The sequence below is a fragment of the Brienomyrus brachyistius genome, chromosome 7, assembly GCF_023856365.1.
Source record: "Brienomyrus brachyistius isolate T26 chromosome 7, BBRACH_0.4, whole genome shotgun sequence".
In the NCBI taxonomy this organism is placed as follows: domain Eukaryota; kingdom Metazoa; phylum Chordata; class Actinopteri; order Osteoglossiformes; family Mormyridae; genus Brienomyrus; species Brienomyrus brachyistius.
This window is the reverse complement of record NC_064539.1, coordinates 1182268-1199608: the sequence shown is the minus strand read 5'-3', so window position 1 is coordinate 1199608 and position 17341 is coordinate 1182268. Positions and strand designations below refer to the sequence as shown.

At 40.5% G+C, this 17341-nt stretch overlaps 1 protein-coding gene across 4 annotated transcripts; it reads right to left on the bottom strand.

The window, feature by feature from the left end:
- Nucleotides 1–1891: 1891 nt before the first annotated feature.
- il6st (interleukin 6 cytokine family signal transduce) lies at nucleotides 1892–16082 on the bottom strand. 4 transcript variants are annotated; one of them, XM_049019312.1, is made up of 16 exons: nucleotides 15933–16082; nucleotides 11718–11799; nucleotides 11170–11484; nucleotides 10737–10875; nucleotides 9235–9392; nucleotides 8996–9156; nucleotides 8703–8862; nucleotides 7686–7768; nucleotides 7386–7572; nucleotides 7023–7208; nucleotides 6689–6790; nucleotides 5973–6125; nucleotides 4468–4608; nucleotides 4222–4318; nucleotides 3801–3882; nucleotides 1892–3496 (listed from the first exon to the last, which is right to left on the bottom strand). In XM_049019312.1, exons 2-16 carry the CDS (start codon nucleotides 11797–11799, stop codon nucleotides 2897–2899), a joined length of 2646 nt encoding a protein of 881 aa, XP_048875269.1. In that variant the 5' UTR covers nucleotides 15933–16082; the 3' UTR covers nucleotides 1892–2896. The 4 variants fall into 4 exon arrangements, with proteins under 4 accessions (XP_048875269.1, XP_048875268.1, XP_048875272.1 ...); XM_049019311.1 differs by having other exon boundaries at nucleotides 15823–16001; XM_049019315.1 differs by lacking the exon at nucleotides 15933–16082 and adding an exon at nucleotides 15616–15802.
- Between the last annotated feature and the right edge of the window lie 1259 nt (nucleotides 16083–17341).

The window sequence follows — 17341 nt, the reverse complement described above, 5'->3', positions numbered from 1 at the left end:
ACCCCCCCACCCCCTTTACAGTGCCCCTGCTCCTGCTCCTCCTTCCCATGGGACAATAAATTCACTCCTTACGATTTCCGTTGCTGCAGACCATCCCATGATGACAGAACTTGGTGATGATTTTGTTGCCAAAACGAAGTTGTTGCTTAAGATCTGATCTCATCATACCTCAGTTTTTAGTAAGTGAAGACACATTTTGTGGCACATTGAAAAGATGCCTTACGTTACCTTATTGGATGTTTATTTTAAGTGAAGTATATTTTTTATGGTTAGACAGTCCTTGGAGCAATTGAAGGTTAAGGACCTTGCTCAAGGGCCCACCAGAGAAATCATTTTGCCACTCCTGGGATTTGAACCACCGACCTTCTGATCACACCTTCTGACCAGTGACCTTCTGACCTTCTCAGGCACACCTGACTTGCTAAGGCATAGACTGTCCCCACTGGTTTTACTAACCATAATAATATTGGTACCAGTTTACAATGACTACCCTTAAAAGGGTTATGAATATTTTATAATCACATTATGAATTTGTAACACTTTGTAAATCATTAATAGACAATTATAATAGTAATTATATTTTTTCATTAATGAATTACCACAATTTATAAGTGATGAAAGAGAACCTTATTGTAAATGATTAAATCTAGTCATTAATACATAATAAATCAAGTACACTTATGCACGCATATGTATATTTGTATATTTATAATTAATAATACCAATAACGATAGACACAAAAATATGCAATGAATCCCTCAATTCCACTTTGACAGCTGCAAACCCTTTTTTCTTTCATTTTCTCAGATAATCCCACAATTTCATTTACAAAGCCATCATACTATGAGTGTACCATTGTCAATCCTTCAAGCAAAGCTTAAAAGTTATAACTTCTTATTATTTCCAACCCAACGAGATTCTGCATGTGACTTTAATCTCGTGTGTCCTCATCAGGGCTGCAGAGCATTTCAGAGAGCATGTTTCTGCAGCACAGATGTAGACGGGTGACACTCGGCGACCCTGCTGGCATCTTCAATAGCTATGTCACATCCTACAGCTGCACTGTCCGCTATGACAGCAGTCTTGGGGCTTTACACAAGTAGTCTGACTAGAAACTGCCACGTCTTAATAGCAAGTCAAATACTATTCATCCATGAGAGTACCTGGCTATTTTATGAGCAATGGGACAAAAACAAATTGCGAAGTCCTACAAACATACGCATTACAACTATAACTGATCACTATCAAAAACACTGAAGATTAAGAAGTTTCATTTAAAAAATACTTAATTGGGGATAGAGTACTGAGGGATGACATCTGGGTCATCATAAACAGCCAGCATTTTTTTGCAGCGCTGAGAGTGAAGCCTATCGACAGACTGAAAAACTAGTGGTATGGCAAGCAGGTTTTCCACAGCAGTTGTGAAAGGAAGCCAGCACAGTTGTTCAACCTGTCCAGCAGATGATGACCTGTATGCAGATTAAAAGAGATCTAAATATTGTAGGCCTGATTATTTCCGATGCACGTATTCATCCCTATTTTCCATCCATCTAATAACCACTTCCTTTTTTATTTCATGAGAAACTGTGGTAAAGTAAAAGGGAAAAGCATAGGTTAAATCACTGAAAGCATTGAGGGGTACTAAAAACCAAATGATTATAGCTCACAGATTTGATTAAGATGCCCTAGGAAGCACATGGCAAATGAAGTAAAGGAACCCTAAGCAGGAAAGAGGATCACGCTTCCACAGAAAACCCAGAATTCCTGAACAGCGAGTGGAATTCACCAGTAATTTGCCAGAAAGCTTTGCGCAAGAGTTATGGGAACATCTACCGAGTCTGCTTGCAATTAAGAGATCACGAACACAGACGTGCGAGCGCCGATCCACAGCTTCAGATGCTAATTAAATGATTTATTTATATACACACTTTTATACAAATCAATTAATAAAAAACAGTAAAAATATTTACAATCATGCATTAGTAATTCATAAGCGTTTTGAGAGGGCATTCTGGGAAAAAGGCAGCGGACATGCAAGTACTTTGGTTTAAGTTGAAAGGTAGTGTTGACTGAAGCCGGAGCGGCAACCCTAAGAGTAGCAGCTGTCACAGCATGAAGTCAGGGCATCAGTAATCATTTACACTGCAATACTGACATTTACATTTTACAACGAAATATGAATGCCTGTCCATACATGTTCATTATCAAAGCATACTAGCATTGGATCACTAACAGGAAGAGCAGGTTTTTTTTTGTTGTTTTTAATTCTCCAACACTGTATAAAGAAATGATGATGGATAAATGAACTCTTTATTTAAACCCAAAATTAAAAATACAAGTCAATGCTCTCTTGAGTTACAAAAGTGATATTTAAGAGACATACATTTTTAGTGTGGATAAATATATGCTTGCTACAAAGCAATTGTGGGTGACAGAAACTGGGATTTGCAGGATACACCTTGCTAACACATGACTATACGTCTTTAATGGTGTATATCTTGCATTATCTCCAATAGATCTCTGTGAATAGCTTTACGGTAGTAAGATTTGAATGTTCATTGCAGTATAAGCAAAACAAAATTGCAGACTCTAGGCAGAAATTTAGTGTAACACTAAGTTTTAGCCAAAAAAAACACTATGTAACAGACAGGGAAAATAAGGACATTTAACTGATACTGCAAAATGTCTCCTCTATTAGCAAGAGGGCACTTTAGATACCAGTCCAAAAATATGTTTCTAAAATACTGTGAAGTGTAACAGCACAGAGGTGGTAGAGAAACACCTTGCGATTCTTCCAGATCAAAGGGGCTACATTGCATCCAGCAAAGGCACTGTAGGGATTGTGAATTTTTGCTGAAGATGCTTAGATTTTACTGCAGGGGGCACCTCTGGCCTCTCACTGAGGCCTGTAGCCACTGACCTGCGCCATATAGGATCTGGTAGGGATCATAGTCTCATTGGGAAGCAGATTCTCTGTGACTGGCCTGTTGGACTGGGACGTGTCCTCCATGGAGCAGAAGTCCAGGGCATCCCCCTCCATAGTCTCTGTTGGGCTGTCCTCCTCCACTGCCCACGGACGCCTGAAATAAAGGTTGCTGGAACGCCTGTGGCCAAGCAGATGCCCGCAGGCATCCTGCACGGGGGGGTCGTCCGGCCGCTCCTCACTCTCCAGGAGAGGCTGGGTGGACTCAGAGCGGGCGAAGGCCGGGAGTGGGGCAGAGGGGGTCTGGCCTTTGTAGCCGCTGACCACCACGGAGGAATACTGCACGGTGCTGGCGGTTGTCTGGCCGGAGTCACCCTCGTCGCAGTCTGACACGCTCTGTCTGGGGGACGACATGCAGGAGGAGCCACCGATGCCACTGCTGTGCTCGTCCGACATGTACTTGTCCTTCTTCAGGTGCAGTGAGGCCTTGTCCTCCTCGGCCACCGGTTTGTCAAACACGTCAACCTCGACCACGCTCACATCTGTCATGCTGCCTTCCTTCGGAGTATCCGGCTGAGGTAAGAACCCAAGTGGGGTAGGGGGCGGGGGTGTCAATTCACAGACACTTCTAACTTCTCAAGCACCAGCCACTTACATGAAAGCACCCCTAGTACCCCACTAACTTTAAATGAGAGATATCTGGTTTATGGAGGGACATGGAATGTCATCTCCATGGTAACATGGGCACACCTGCATCCTCAACAAACAGATATCAATAACATAATCGGATAACAAATATCAGAACAGAACAGAATAGAATACAATGCCTTTATTGTCACTGTACAGGCCACAAGTATAATAGATTTCAATCACTTACTTTAGTTGGAAAATCAGGTGTCCAGTTGGCAATGGTGCTGTTGGAAGGGTCAGGAACCTGGGGCCAGATACGCTTCTTGATCCTTCACACAAAGGGTGAGAGCGACAAACATCATGCTACCTGTCCAACCAAGGAAGAGTCTAGCCCTCTAACGCAAATCCTGCAGCTGAGAGCTCTGGAGAAGAAGCTAATTGACAGACAGCATGTGCTCTACCCTTAGTAAATCTGTACATCATTGCAACCCTCTACTGGAAAGCAGTTACATAACAAGCATGAATGAAATGCATACATGTGAAGTTAGATAACAGAAGGACTGCTTAATTATCTGTATACATGTTCTGTGAATGCAAAATATGATCCTCGATGAAAATTCACTTAACAGGATCTCGTGCAAAGAGGTCACTAAGCAGCGTGGACTCACACTGTATGCTTGTTGATGCAGATGGCCACGACAATCACAGTCAAAAACAGAAAGCCAATGCAAACACTCACAACAATGGCTTCCACTTCCCCTCGCCCTGAAACAACAGGACGTGTGTTAGTTCACGTGATTACAGCATCTCCTCAGAGGAGAGGAACAGAAACAGAACAGGCCAATGACCAAAAGACCTTCATACTTGGTAACATCAATGCTGCTGGAGAAATGGTATTTTTTAACGGCACTCACCATACAAAGAAGTGCCAAATGTAAAGTCAGAGCCATTTGTAGACCCGACGGCCGTCGATGCCATGATACACAGCACATATTTGCTGTTTTTCTTGAGAGAGCCCAGTTCGTATGAATGTATTTCAGGCCCAAGGGATACAGCTGGAAAATAAATGTATCTTATTACACTTACTATTTTTAAGGTTGAAAACCAGACATTTAAAAATCGATGAAAGTTGAAAGCATATTACATTACCAGGACAGAGGGTATGGACGATGTAAAACATACTTTAACATTTTTGTCTTTTACGTGGTGTAACTAAATCACAATTACAAATATAGGTTCAAAGACGAGTTTAACAGAGTTTCAAGAAGTCGGTGCTCAAATTACACTGGTCATAACTGGGAAACTGAACAGAGGTGACCCAGTCTTGACAAAAACCATACACTGAGCTTCACAAAGCTGAAATGTATGGCAAGGTTTCATCCAATGCCAAAATCTGGACTTCTGAACAAAAGGAAGAGTAACATGGGGTGACAGCAGGATGGGTTTATGTTTGACGAAATCCCACAATGACCTGATAGAGCCCATCACCCTGTATCTGTCATTAGGTCTGCTGATTGCTCTGCATGGTCACATAATGGCCAAGAAATATGGGACCATCTACAGGACCATGGGTATCCTACAGTGCAAACACAGGTCCATAATGATTCCCCCATATTCCAAGATAATAATGTCTTCATTCATACTACAAAAAAAATTCAAGAGAGGTTTCATGAACACCAGGAGGAGCTCAATTGCCTTCCATGACCTCCCCATTAATCAGCTCTAAAGATCACTGGACTTTAGTTGGAAGTTCTGGAGTACAGAGTGTGAAGTAGATTTTCATCTCCTTCATCTCTCAAAAGAACTGGAGGCTTTTCTTGGAGAATGGTGCAATATCCCTAACACAGAGATCAAGGGTTCCATTCCAAGGTTGGCCCTGCTCTTTAGTATAAATATCAAACATCTAATATTACAGGCATTTCCATTCTTATGTCCTGTATTAGGGGCGGCATGGAGGTGCAGTGGTTAGCACTGTTGCCTCACACCTCTGGGACCCCTGTTTGAGTCTCCGCCTGGGTCACATGTGTGTGGAGTTTGCATGTTCTCCCTATGTCGTCGTGGGGTTTCCCCCCACAGTCCAAAAACATGCTGAGGCTAATTGGACGTGCTAAATTGCCCGTAGGAATGCATGTGTGAGTGAATGGTGTGTGAGTGTGCCCTGCGATGGGTTGGCGCCCCATCCTGGGTTGTTCCCTGCCTCGTGCCCATTGCTTCCGGGATAGGCTCCAGACCCCCCGCAACCCAGTAGGATAAGCGGTTTGGAAAATGGATGGATGTCCTGTATTAATCCCTTACAGGAGTTATTTAAAAGTAGACAAGTATATTACGGAAGCCATGTGGGTCAACTAGACCAAGTTAGTCAGGGCATTTGGCAAAACAAAAAACTTTAAATCACAATATCCAAGAAACACTGACTTACACTTTTCAATACCGTCGTCATTCAGCTCTTTGTAAAATATCGTGTAGCCTGTGATAAACCCATTCTGGTGGTCCAGTGGGATTTCTGGCCACTCGAGCTGAACTTCATGTTTCCCTGTGCTTTTCACTTTGATCACAGGGCCATGTGATGGAGCTGAGTGAGAGAAATCAGGGTGAGGAAAACTCATGACTAACCCTGTGTGGATGTGCTCTCTGCACCAGTAGAAGCTAGTGATGGCTAAGTGAAGCTTCAGGAGCCATTTGCTGTACTTTTTTACCCCAGTCAATGGCACTCTTGGCTTGCTTCAGGGCATGCTTTGAGCCTTTTTTGAACAAAGAGCACCATCTAGTGGGGTCAGAAAATACAGCAAGTGGTTCATGAAGCTTCATTTGGCCATCACTAAGAGAAGCTTTACCAGCCCATGACAGCCCCAACCATTTATGTCAGGAAAAAAGAAACTGACAACGCAATTTCAAAAACATGATGTAACTAAGATCCATATCTTATAGGTGGATTCCATGTGGTCTTTTCAACATTTGAATATTAGAAACATATGGAGCCATTTCAATTTCTACATTTTGCATTAAATCCTAACCCACTTGCTTTCTTGTGCATCAATAAAGAATGTACATAGCAATAAGCACAGGTGTCATTTGAAACCATTAAGAAGATAGTAATCCTGGGGGTTATGAAGAAGGAAAGCAGGTCACTCGTACCTTTCTGCTCGAGGTATGCTTGTATCGTGCGGGGTGTCCCAGGAAATGAATCATATATTGGATAAACAGAGACATTGTAACGTTTGAATGGCTGAATGTCTCCTTGAATTAAAAGGAAAGAAAGCTAAAAGTTACATTTTGGCTACAACACAGTATATAGTTATAAACAGTTAAGCGATACTACTTTATTCGTTTGTTTTAAAAATGCAAAAATTTCCTTTCAAATGTATCAGCATTACGTTACATTTTTGCATAATCATCACCAGGTATTGCATCTGAACAAGCCCAACAAGCAGGCATTCCAACTCCAAAAGGGCAAAGCACCCGCTCCCACCTTTGAGGGTCGTATTTCGGGCTTCCCTTGGTTCTTGCTGCCAGTCGCCCTTTCCATCACTTTTGGACACCCACTCGATCACGAACCTACTAGGTCTCCGTCTGAAGTTTTTGTGAATCTTCCATTTTACCATCAGCTTGCCATCCACGGGCACACAGTCCACACTCTCGACGGGCTGGTCATACTCTAAGACATCAAAGAGTGATAATCCTCAGGTCAAACCGTTCGTGAGCATGTCACTGGTCCAAATCCACCCATTCACCCAAACTGTACACCAAGAAGATACTGGTCTGCTACAAGTCAGTCAAGTTATATATCACCATGAATTATTTTTTTAAACATGAAGTATGTGGTACTACATACCCTTGTTCACTGTTAACGTTGCTTTAGGAGAGACACCCACTGAATTGTAGGCTGTCATATTTACTCTGATAGCATCTTTTGGCAACAAGTATTCATGTCCCAGTGTCTCAAATGTTTCTTGTTTGCCATCGGCTTTTTCAATTGTGACGTTATATCCCAGTATCACTCCATTTGACTGGCTGGGTTCCTAGGGTTGTGCAACAGGGGGAAATCACACTTAATAGCAAATTCCAGTTTATTCAGCAAGAGGATGGTAAAAGTAACCAGGCATGAGTGTTTCTGTATTTCCTATTGCCTTACCCTCCATAGCAGTTTCACAAGCCCAGAGGCATCACCTTCAGATGGAGTTAACACTTTCCACAAACCTGGTTCATCTAAGGGTGCTAAATAATAAATAGATTTGGAGATTTGAAAAAAGTATATATATGAAAAGCAGGCATATTACATACAGAAGCAAAGAAAACCTGCCCACATACAGAGGAATAGATACATTTTACAATACAGACACTCATCTACTTATGAACATTCAACTTACGAACTTTCAGACATGAAAGTTCATTGGGCTCCCGTTTCCTGTCCGCAACATCAGTTTTTTTTTCCTGCACACCAATTCCGCCTAGTACGACTATTGGCCGCTACTCCCGCCACGCAGCAGTGCATTGTGCGAACTCCCAGCATCCTAGTTCTTTGTCTTTGCGTATACCCTTAAAATGATGTTGAATAGCGACTTACGAACATTTCAAGTTACGAATGTCCGTTCGGAACATATCTCGTTTGCAAGTAGAGGAGCGTCTCATTAAAAACAGCCTTGCTTTGCTGGTATATTATGAGGCACAATATAATTTAGCCTTTCACAGAGGTTCCTAACTGTCCACAGGGTTAGGGTAAGTATAGTGTGACATCATATACTGAAGGCTTTCACAGAAGTTACTGACTGTCCACAGGGTTAGGGTAAGTATAGTGTGACATCATATACTGAAGGCTTTCACAGAAGTTACTGACTGTCTACAGAGTTAGGGTTAGTACAGTGTGACATAATGAAGGCTTTCACAGAAGTTACCTACTATCGACAGGGTTAGGGTTAGTATAGTGCCCTATTATTCAAATCACAGTCCTCGAAGTCCGAGCACTGCTGGTTTTCCAGCCTTCTTTTACCTGTGAGCCAGGTGTGAAGCCTCTGACCAATCAGAATAAGTAATTATTAAACTACCTGGGAGAACTGAAAACAAGGCATGGATTTGAAATTGAGGTCCAGATTTGAAGAGCCCTGGTATAATGTGACATGTGATATAATGGGTTTTTACAGAGTTTACTGACTAGCTTCAGGGGTCTTGGCTGTAACATTCCCACTCCATTCACTCCAATATCTGTTGTTCTCAGATTCCTTGCAGTACATCTGAACAACGTAGTCAGTGAAGGGCATCAGACTCTGAAGTCTAAAAGAGTTTGCATTTTCAGCAATTTCACTCGATGGAACCTAAAAGACACATCCAACATGATATCAAACATTCAAAGTATTAAGAAAAACTTATTAAAGTATGACTATATAACAATAATTTTGATTCAAGTAAATGACAAGTATACACATTCATATACGCTGAACTTATTACCTCATTCCATGAACTGGATCCATTAACACAATAACGAATGATGTAGTGCAAGGTCATCACAGGTATAATGCGATATAAGGGGGATTTCCATTGAACCATCATCGTATTAGGAAGGTTCTTCTCTGGTGTCAGTCTTATATTTTCCGGAGGGCTTGGTTTGACTGTACAACAGAAAACACTTTCACACAACTTTCACATACAACACAGCTCAAAGTTGCATCATAATCTTAACTACTTACTGATTTCTTTCACATCCAACTGCAACTTGTCTGAGTCGACTATTCTCAGTTCATTCTGTACTCTGACCCATATACTAATAGTAAAAAAAAATGGGGTGGTATTAAAATGTACAATTCCTTCCCTTTTATCAGCCGTGGCACAATGAGTTTCCTGAAGCCTGCAAACAGAAACGGAAAAAATTTGAGCTTCACCATTCCCCTGCAAAACCACCACACATCAGAATAATGGTCGGCTAGAAGCTTGTTATCAAGTCATATGCGTCAGATGTACTACGATGTACTAAGAAATGCTCGGATCTCAGCCACAAAACAACATTTTTTCCTATGGCACCGATGAGCTTGCAGTAACATGGCTAAAGACTTTGAAAGCTGATTTTGAGTATCACCTTCTCCATTAAGAAAATACGGTACATTTTCATGGCAAACTGAACTGCCTTAGACACAATTTTTTAAGGGCAATCTTGGAGCATGTTTTTCAGGTGAAACATTCTGGATCTACACTTATGCAAGCTGTGCCCTTCTCTTGATGTACATCTTAGCACAGGGGTTCTGACTGGAGTTTTGGGAAGGTGTAGAATGCTGCTTCATGTTATAAAATCAATTATGGAAGAAATGTTAATTTACTTCCTTTGCTTGGTTTTAGAACAATTGTAAAGGGTCCCATGGTACTGGTATATCATTATTATTCATCCATCCATCCAGTTTCCAAACCGCTTATCCTACTGGGTCGCGGGGGGTCCGGAGCCTATCCCGGAAGCAATGGGCACGAGGCTAGGAACAACCCAGGATGGGGGGCCAGCCCATCGCAGGGCATACTCACACACCATTCACTCTCACACGCATTCCTACGGGCAATTTAGCAAGTCCAATTAGCCTCAGCATGTTTTTGGACTCTGGGGGGGAAACCGGAGTACCCGGAGGAAACCCCACGACGACATGGGGAGAACATGCAAACTCCAAACACGTGACCCAGGCAGAGATTCGAACCCGGGTCTCAGAGGTGTGAGGCAACAGTGCTAACCACTGCACCACCATGCCACCCCATTATTATTCATATTATTATTATTATTATTATTAATAATAATAATAATAACATATTTGTACAGCACCTTTCATGCATACATTTAGCCCAAAGTGCTTTATAGAAATCATAAAATTAATTTAAGATAACGAGACCAAATAAAATGTAATAAGAGGAATACCTAAATCAAAAAGTAAATGAATAAGACAATAAAATAGAAGATAGTACAAAAAATATACATAAAAGGTAATAAGATTATATAAGATTAAAACAAAAGCAGATGTACAATAGGACCCAACTTGTAACAAGTTGCAGTAGATAAGTACAGTATGATATATGAATGTATAACAACAGCAGCAAATAAAAGAATAAGATTATACACGGTAGAGAAAACCAAAGCAGGTGTGTGAACAATGTAGTCAGTATAGAATGAAGATTAGCTTTAGAGTTACTAATGACTCTACACAGACTGAGAACTTGCCTCGTGTAGCATAATTCATAAGTTGTTTTTAGAAGATAACTGGCTGCACCGGGGTCCCACGTGCAATTCATAACTGACAACGATTTGTTGACATCTTGGCTCAAGATACATGATAGATTTTCAGGCTTCTTGGGGGGATCTAAAGCAAAATGAGACTGTTAATGCAAAATGGTTCACAGCTAATAAGAACAGACTGAAATTAAATTAATGAAACATACCCTGATCACTTAGAAACGGGATGTTGCACCAAACGGACAGTCTGAAAACTGCTAATACAGACATGTGTTTGTATCATTCTGCCCCTCCAGGTAAATGACAAGAAACTGAACACACTAATCTGATACACACTATCCTTGTACTACTGTTTTTTTTCCCAGTGACGGCCAAAAAAAAAAAACTCAAGTGAAAGTGAGAACTTGGGACACAAACTTACAGCCCACTCGGAAGAATATTCCATGCACATTTTTGGGATGTTTGTATGACAGCACTCGAGTGTAGATGTTGCATTTCAATGGCTGCTTGAGGTCCTTGGTGACGGTCACGGTGAGGCTGACGGCCGAATTGTTAATTTTGGTGTAATACTCTTTGTCCACGGTCACGTTCCCGAACTGCCAGTAGATGTCATCGGCAGTAGCTTGGGTCTGACGATGGCCAAATTCATACAGGACACAGGTGGCAGTGAATTCTTTGCCGATTTCTAGCACGGGGGACTCAGGTACGATTATGCCAAGGCAGATGTCAGGGGAACCTAAAAATGTTTATGAAATTGAAGGGAAGACAAATATTCATACACAATCTGACAGGAGCGATTTGTGACACTTTCAATAATAATAATAATAAGAATAATAAAAATTATCGATAAAATTCATATTGAATCCAAACATTCACATTTATGTTACAAAATGCATAAAAGAGCAAGTAAGTCACCAGTTTACAGCAAGATTAGAGCAGTTCACAGTAAATAACTTTTAAATGACTTACATGCATGACAACAGGCTGCACAAATAACTGAGACAAGCAGCAATACTGCATAATGAAGGTCCATCCTGCTTGGGATCACCATCTACAAGACATCAAAAACATTTAATCAGGTCAAAACACACAAACCACTGTAGCCCTGACAAGCTATCAGCTGCTTTCCTTAGACAAATAAAGCAAAGATCAGAGATGGCAGGCAAGCGCCATTACGGTGACTAAGGGCTTCCCTGGAAAAACCACTAAAGAAATGTGGAGCACCTTCCGTCTGAGATCCCCACTGTGTTAATCAAGTGCTGGCTGTCAATCAAGTTGGCTGAAAGCCAAACCTTTCTAGACAAATAGGACAGCACAAAAACTGCCAAACAATAAGTATGTCCCTTTAATCTGCTGTTTTTGTTTTTTTTTTTAACATGCTATGTACAAAAAAATGACTAAGGACAAAATCACAACCTGTGTATTACAGTTATCAAAAGAATCTGTGCTTGCATTTAGTAAATGAGCTCGTTTTCCTGTCTGAGTCAGTCTTTCGATATATGTACTTGATTTCAAAATCTAGTCTTACCACTTCCCAAATCAGACTTTCACTTCACACTGGCTTTTATTAAATAAGAGAATTATTCCATGATAAGCCATGGGAAAAATGTTTTGTACATTTAAGCCAGAAACTGTGATCCTTAACTTATTCTTTGCTCCAAAAGAATAAATCATAAAACCACACACATAGTAAGCCTGTCATGCCAAAACTGAAATCACTGCTACTTCTAACCAACTCAAAAAAAACAGGAATCTCCAACTGTGAGGCAACATCTTAGGCTGATTTCACACTTGGTTTGTTTCAGCAGATTTAAGCGGACTTGATGCGTTTCCTACGCAAAACGAGCCATATGTGAACAGTCCAAAAGAACTCAGACCCTCAAAAAGCAAACAGTCAATGTAAATCCAAAGAGAACAGAGGTCTTTTTCTCTTGGTCCACTTTCTGGTCTACGAATTTGGTTCGTTTAGAAGCGACAATAGAAACACACAAAATATGGTAAACGAGATTCCAACTATACACACTGGTTACACTAAACCAAACACTGTGCTGATGACTCTATACCAATCAGTTACATTAAATCAAGTATCGTAATGAAATTATAATGAAGAAAAATATCAGAATAGATCCACAGGGTGCTGTGCAGGGTGCTTTGCTCAAATTATTTTCCAGTGAGTGGCTCCTTAAAATGAAACTTATTAAATGGAAATTAAACTAAAATGAATCTTAAATATGTTAAGTATGATATTGATCAAGTGATATCCAGCTTGGGTAAATGAGATGTATAACATACAGTGAAAGCTGCCATAATTTAACGCGACTCAGTCGATCCTTTTAGATCTGCGAGCTATGCATCTTTAAACATCATCGTATCGCATTTCCTAATGTTTTATCACCATCGTGCCTTGTCTTCTGCACCAGCACAACAGACCATTTTCTTATACTAATGCACAGCTCACACTCCAACACATATGTGGAGCAAAGCGTGCATAGCCTGCAGAAATATATATTCATTTAGCAAGAGAGGAAGCTCAGTTTACATTCATATAGCATACATGTTACCTAAAAATATCACCACAACATAACCTATATAACATAAGCAATGTCACAGTATATTTTTAAAGATAAATAACTGAAAATTATTTTCAGCTTCCTTTGATTTATATTAAAATCTGTCTGTAGTTGCTCCCAATACTCATTTTTTAAAAGGTTTTAAAATATAGTTAAATTGGGGAAGTTCTTGTTTCGTCACTTTTGTTACAATCTGGACCAAATCACTTTAAGATGTTACAAGACTGTCAATAACCAATTATAATACTACATGACATAAGAGTCGCAGAAACTTCCAGGTGTCTGCGTGAAACTAACAACATGCTGCAATATAACAATTATCAGCATTACTTACATGGAGTAATAAGACACTCCTTGCAAAGGCAAAAGCGTAAAATCAACAACAAAATGGAGGCTTCTGCTAATGTGGATGAGCTTTTTACGAAAGATGAAAAAAGATGGTATCACATCATGTGATTGTTCTGAAATCATGTATGACAATGTGACAAAACAGTCACCATTCGCACCCAGCCCCCACATTTACCACACACACACACACACACACACACACACACACACACACACACACACACACACACACACACACACACACACACACACACACAGGTTTGTAATTATAACTTTGTGGGGACTCTCCATTCATTTCTATGGGGAAAACTCTAATCCCAAAATGACGACCTTAACCCCTACCTCAGCCCTAACCTTAACCATAAGTAACCAAACAAAGTGCGACTTTTGGCTTTTTTTTTTTAAGTTTTTGACTGCATTCACATATCTTTGTAGGGACCTGAAAAATGGTCCCCACAATGTGAAAATAACAGGTTTTTATGACATTGTGGAGAACACTTGGTCCCCACAAAGTAATGTAAACATAATCCCCCCCCCACATACACACACACACAGTCTGCAGTATACAAGTATCTGTTTCGCTGATCTCAGCATGGCACAAACTTAATAAGCTCTTGTCACCTGCCCAGTATGGTTTCATGCTCACTTCCTAGCAATTTGTGGCTGGAGCATTTTCACACTGGATTTGTGGGCTAGAGTCACTGCACTACAACAGTAGATCTAAAGGAAATAGAAATGAATGGGTGGCTAGCCAGGGCAATGGAAAACCACTGAGAGATATCTATCAGCATTAGGTCTGCTATTTTTAAATCCAGCTTCCCATTGACATGTGGATTTTTTGGAGTTGTGCCCCGTGATTCTGAAAAAGTAAATAAAGAAACTTCAGATGCAAGATATTTTTATGCAATGCTGTAGCTGAAAAACAGCAGGAGGACGGGTGGCAGGAAATGCACAGAATGGGATGTTATGGGGTGCCGCCTTGCTGGAAGATACATGCACACAAATGCATACACATACACAATTGGTCTGCAGTCCTTGAACTCAGCCAGCAAGACCCACTTCTGGCGCCAGTAATACAACAAATTTATCAGTCAAGCAAAAAAAGGGAGCCATGTTTTGCTGACAACACAAAGCAAGACAGAATTAAAGGTGAAAGTTTTCAGATTTTCATAATCTCGTTAGCACAACTTCAAGGCAGGTTCAACTTCTGTTACTTGATGTAGAAGATGAAAGGGAACCTTTAAACTGTTTGCAACTATTTAAATCTATTCCAGCACACACACACACACACACACACACACAACGAAAAATACTAAATTAAATTTCCAGATAAAGATAAAACCGCAGCGCTCGATTAGCACATGCGATTGTCAAGGCATAGCAATATTAGTTTGCTAAAAGTTTCGCTGTCGCCCGTGTGAAGCATTGGCATAATGTAGACGGTCTGAGGCACTATGCCTAGATGAACGGTGAAATCACAGACCTCCCGGCCTTGATCATCGTATTATCCGTATTGAAAAGAAAGGTAACATGTTAAGGAACTACCCCCAGTTATTGTCCCAGCCAGACAGACATTTTATTTATTTATAGCTGACCTCCATTATGATGAATAAATCCATAGGTAGCGCATTTGTTTACTATAAAGCATTCATTTTATTTAATTTTACACACATTCGTGTGTAGCCCAGGTCGGACTTGTGCCACTAATTATTAGCCAAAAAAGACTTTAAAAAATAGGCTAGGTAAGTAAGGCCAGATAAGCTTGCCAGCTACTCCGATTTAACTTACTAACCACAACACACAAAATATTATTTTTCCTTACTTTTTCTAATGCAGAGAGAACAGACCGCGATTGAGTTTAATGGTGAGACAAGTTACTAGTTACTCTTTGCTGGTTACCATTACTAGATCTGAAGAACATCCGCTGGCCAGCGACCAGTGCTACGCACCTACATCAGCAGCTGCCAGGGGGTTTTACACGCCTAGATCTTCAAGAACGCCTGTCCTTTAGTCAGACTAACATGATGAAAATCACACTACTGGTGATAGTTAAACACTTCAACTAGCAACTTATAACATCCATACACATCGCTAACAGTAACAGGGCGCACGTAGCCCGTCCCCGCGGACGCCTAACAAGTCATGAAAAGTCTCACCTTTCCGCGTTACTTGCATGAATATCACGTAGCTTTACAGGTGTGTCCAACGCTTATACTGATATCACATGGTCGATTATATTATTGCATTATTTTCTATTATTTCTTACCGTAGACACTTGGCTAACATGTTAGAGCGCCTTCGGCCCACTGGGAGGTGTGTGAGTCATGGGGCCCGGCGGCGAGCGATTGGTTGCTTCGGCTGTTAGTCAACACATCCGGTGACGTTGCAGCAGTTGCACGCGACTGTTCCCGTAAATCTCCGCCCCTTTCATAAAAAAATGTAAAAAAAAAAAAAATCCTCGTTTAAAGCGAGAATAATTTGAAGCACGGGTCGTAGTCGTACTGTAAAGCCAGATTAAGGCAGGGAAGTGACATATTTTCATAACATGCGCAAATATACTCCATATGCATTTCAGTGGAGTTTTGCCACTTATTTTAAACAGCAGTGCCGTCTCGCGTTAAGCACAAAGACGTACGTAATCTGAAGACATTTTCGGTGTACAGTTAACATACAAGGTGAAAACCAATAGCAAAGCTTTATTTGCCAATAATAAGATTGGAGGTTGTAGTTTGCTCGTAGCAAGCAAGCGGTTGTTCCATGTACTTGCTTAACTGATATAGATTTTTGACGCTGAAAGCATCGTTCTTTATTTCGTGTCACAGAAATAAATCACGGAATAGTAAAGAAGGAAAACCCCGCTTGAAATCCTGAAACGAAACTGGCGATGAGTCCTTTTACTGGAATACAGCGTCTTGGCACAAAATCAATTTCCTGGCATTCCACTGCTTTCTCTTAAACGCGAAATAAATGGAAGTCGTCCTGGAAATGTGAATTCTGTGGATAACACTTGATTTTTGTATGGTCGGAAGGAAGTGTAATTGTTCTATTTTAATATCTAATGTTGGTTTAAATATTTCCGTTTTATAGAAGATCTTAATGAATTCATGTTGACTGTGAAAGAAATTTAAAGTAGAAAAAAATTACGTCACAAACTAACATTTGTTTCAATTTATAAACGAGTAAGGTTTTATATAAAACACATAAGTGTTCGGAACGAAAGACTGAGGACTCTGTACAAGTGGATTTTTGACTTACTTTAAATCCTGGGAAGGGAAAAACTACATATTATGGTCATCTTTGGAAGTCTCTCAGCCATTTTTACAGTTTTAATACTAAAATTTATTACCGCTGTTTAGAAGCTTGCCGTAATACCCAATTCCTTTAGCTAGCTACAAACGAGAGGACTATCCGTTAACCCTAAAGATGCTGGGATGAGAATGTGCGAAGTGTCATTAATCTCTTCAAACTAAAACAGCCATCCGCCCAACGTCCAACTCCTCAACCACGAGTGTCGCCGGGAGCTTGGAGCTGTCAGCATGACGCACGAGGGAACAGGACGCCAAGCCAAAGAGAACATTGGTGGCAAATAATTTTCCTTTTTTTTTAGGATAATGTAAATATTTTGGAAATTTATAACAACCAAAAGAGATGCAATTTAAAAAAATTCATTGAATT

What these genes read in the sequence shown, in the direction of transcription:
- il6st (XM_049019312.1), bottom strand. Translation starts at nt 11,799, where the DNA reads ATGGTGATCCCAAGCAGGATGGACCTTCATTATGCAGTATTGCTGCTT. An exon ending in TATGAATTATGCTACACGAG is followed by an intron (nt 9,393 to 10,736) that starts GCAAGTTCTCAG and finishes TTCTGTTTGCAG; the next exon opens with GCTTCAGGAAACTCATTGTG. An exon ending in TGACGACGGTATTGAAAAGT is followed by an intron (nt 4,609 to 5,972) that starts GTAAGTCAGTGT and finishes TTTATTTTCCAG; the next exon opens with CTGTATCCCTTGGGCCTGAA.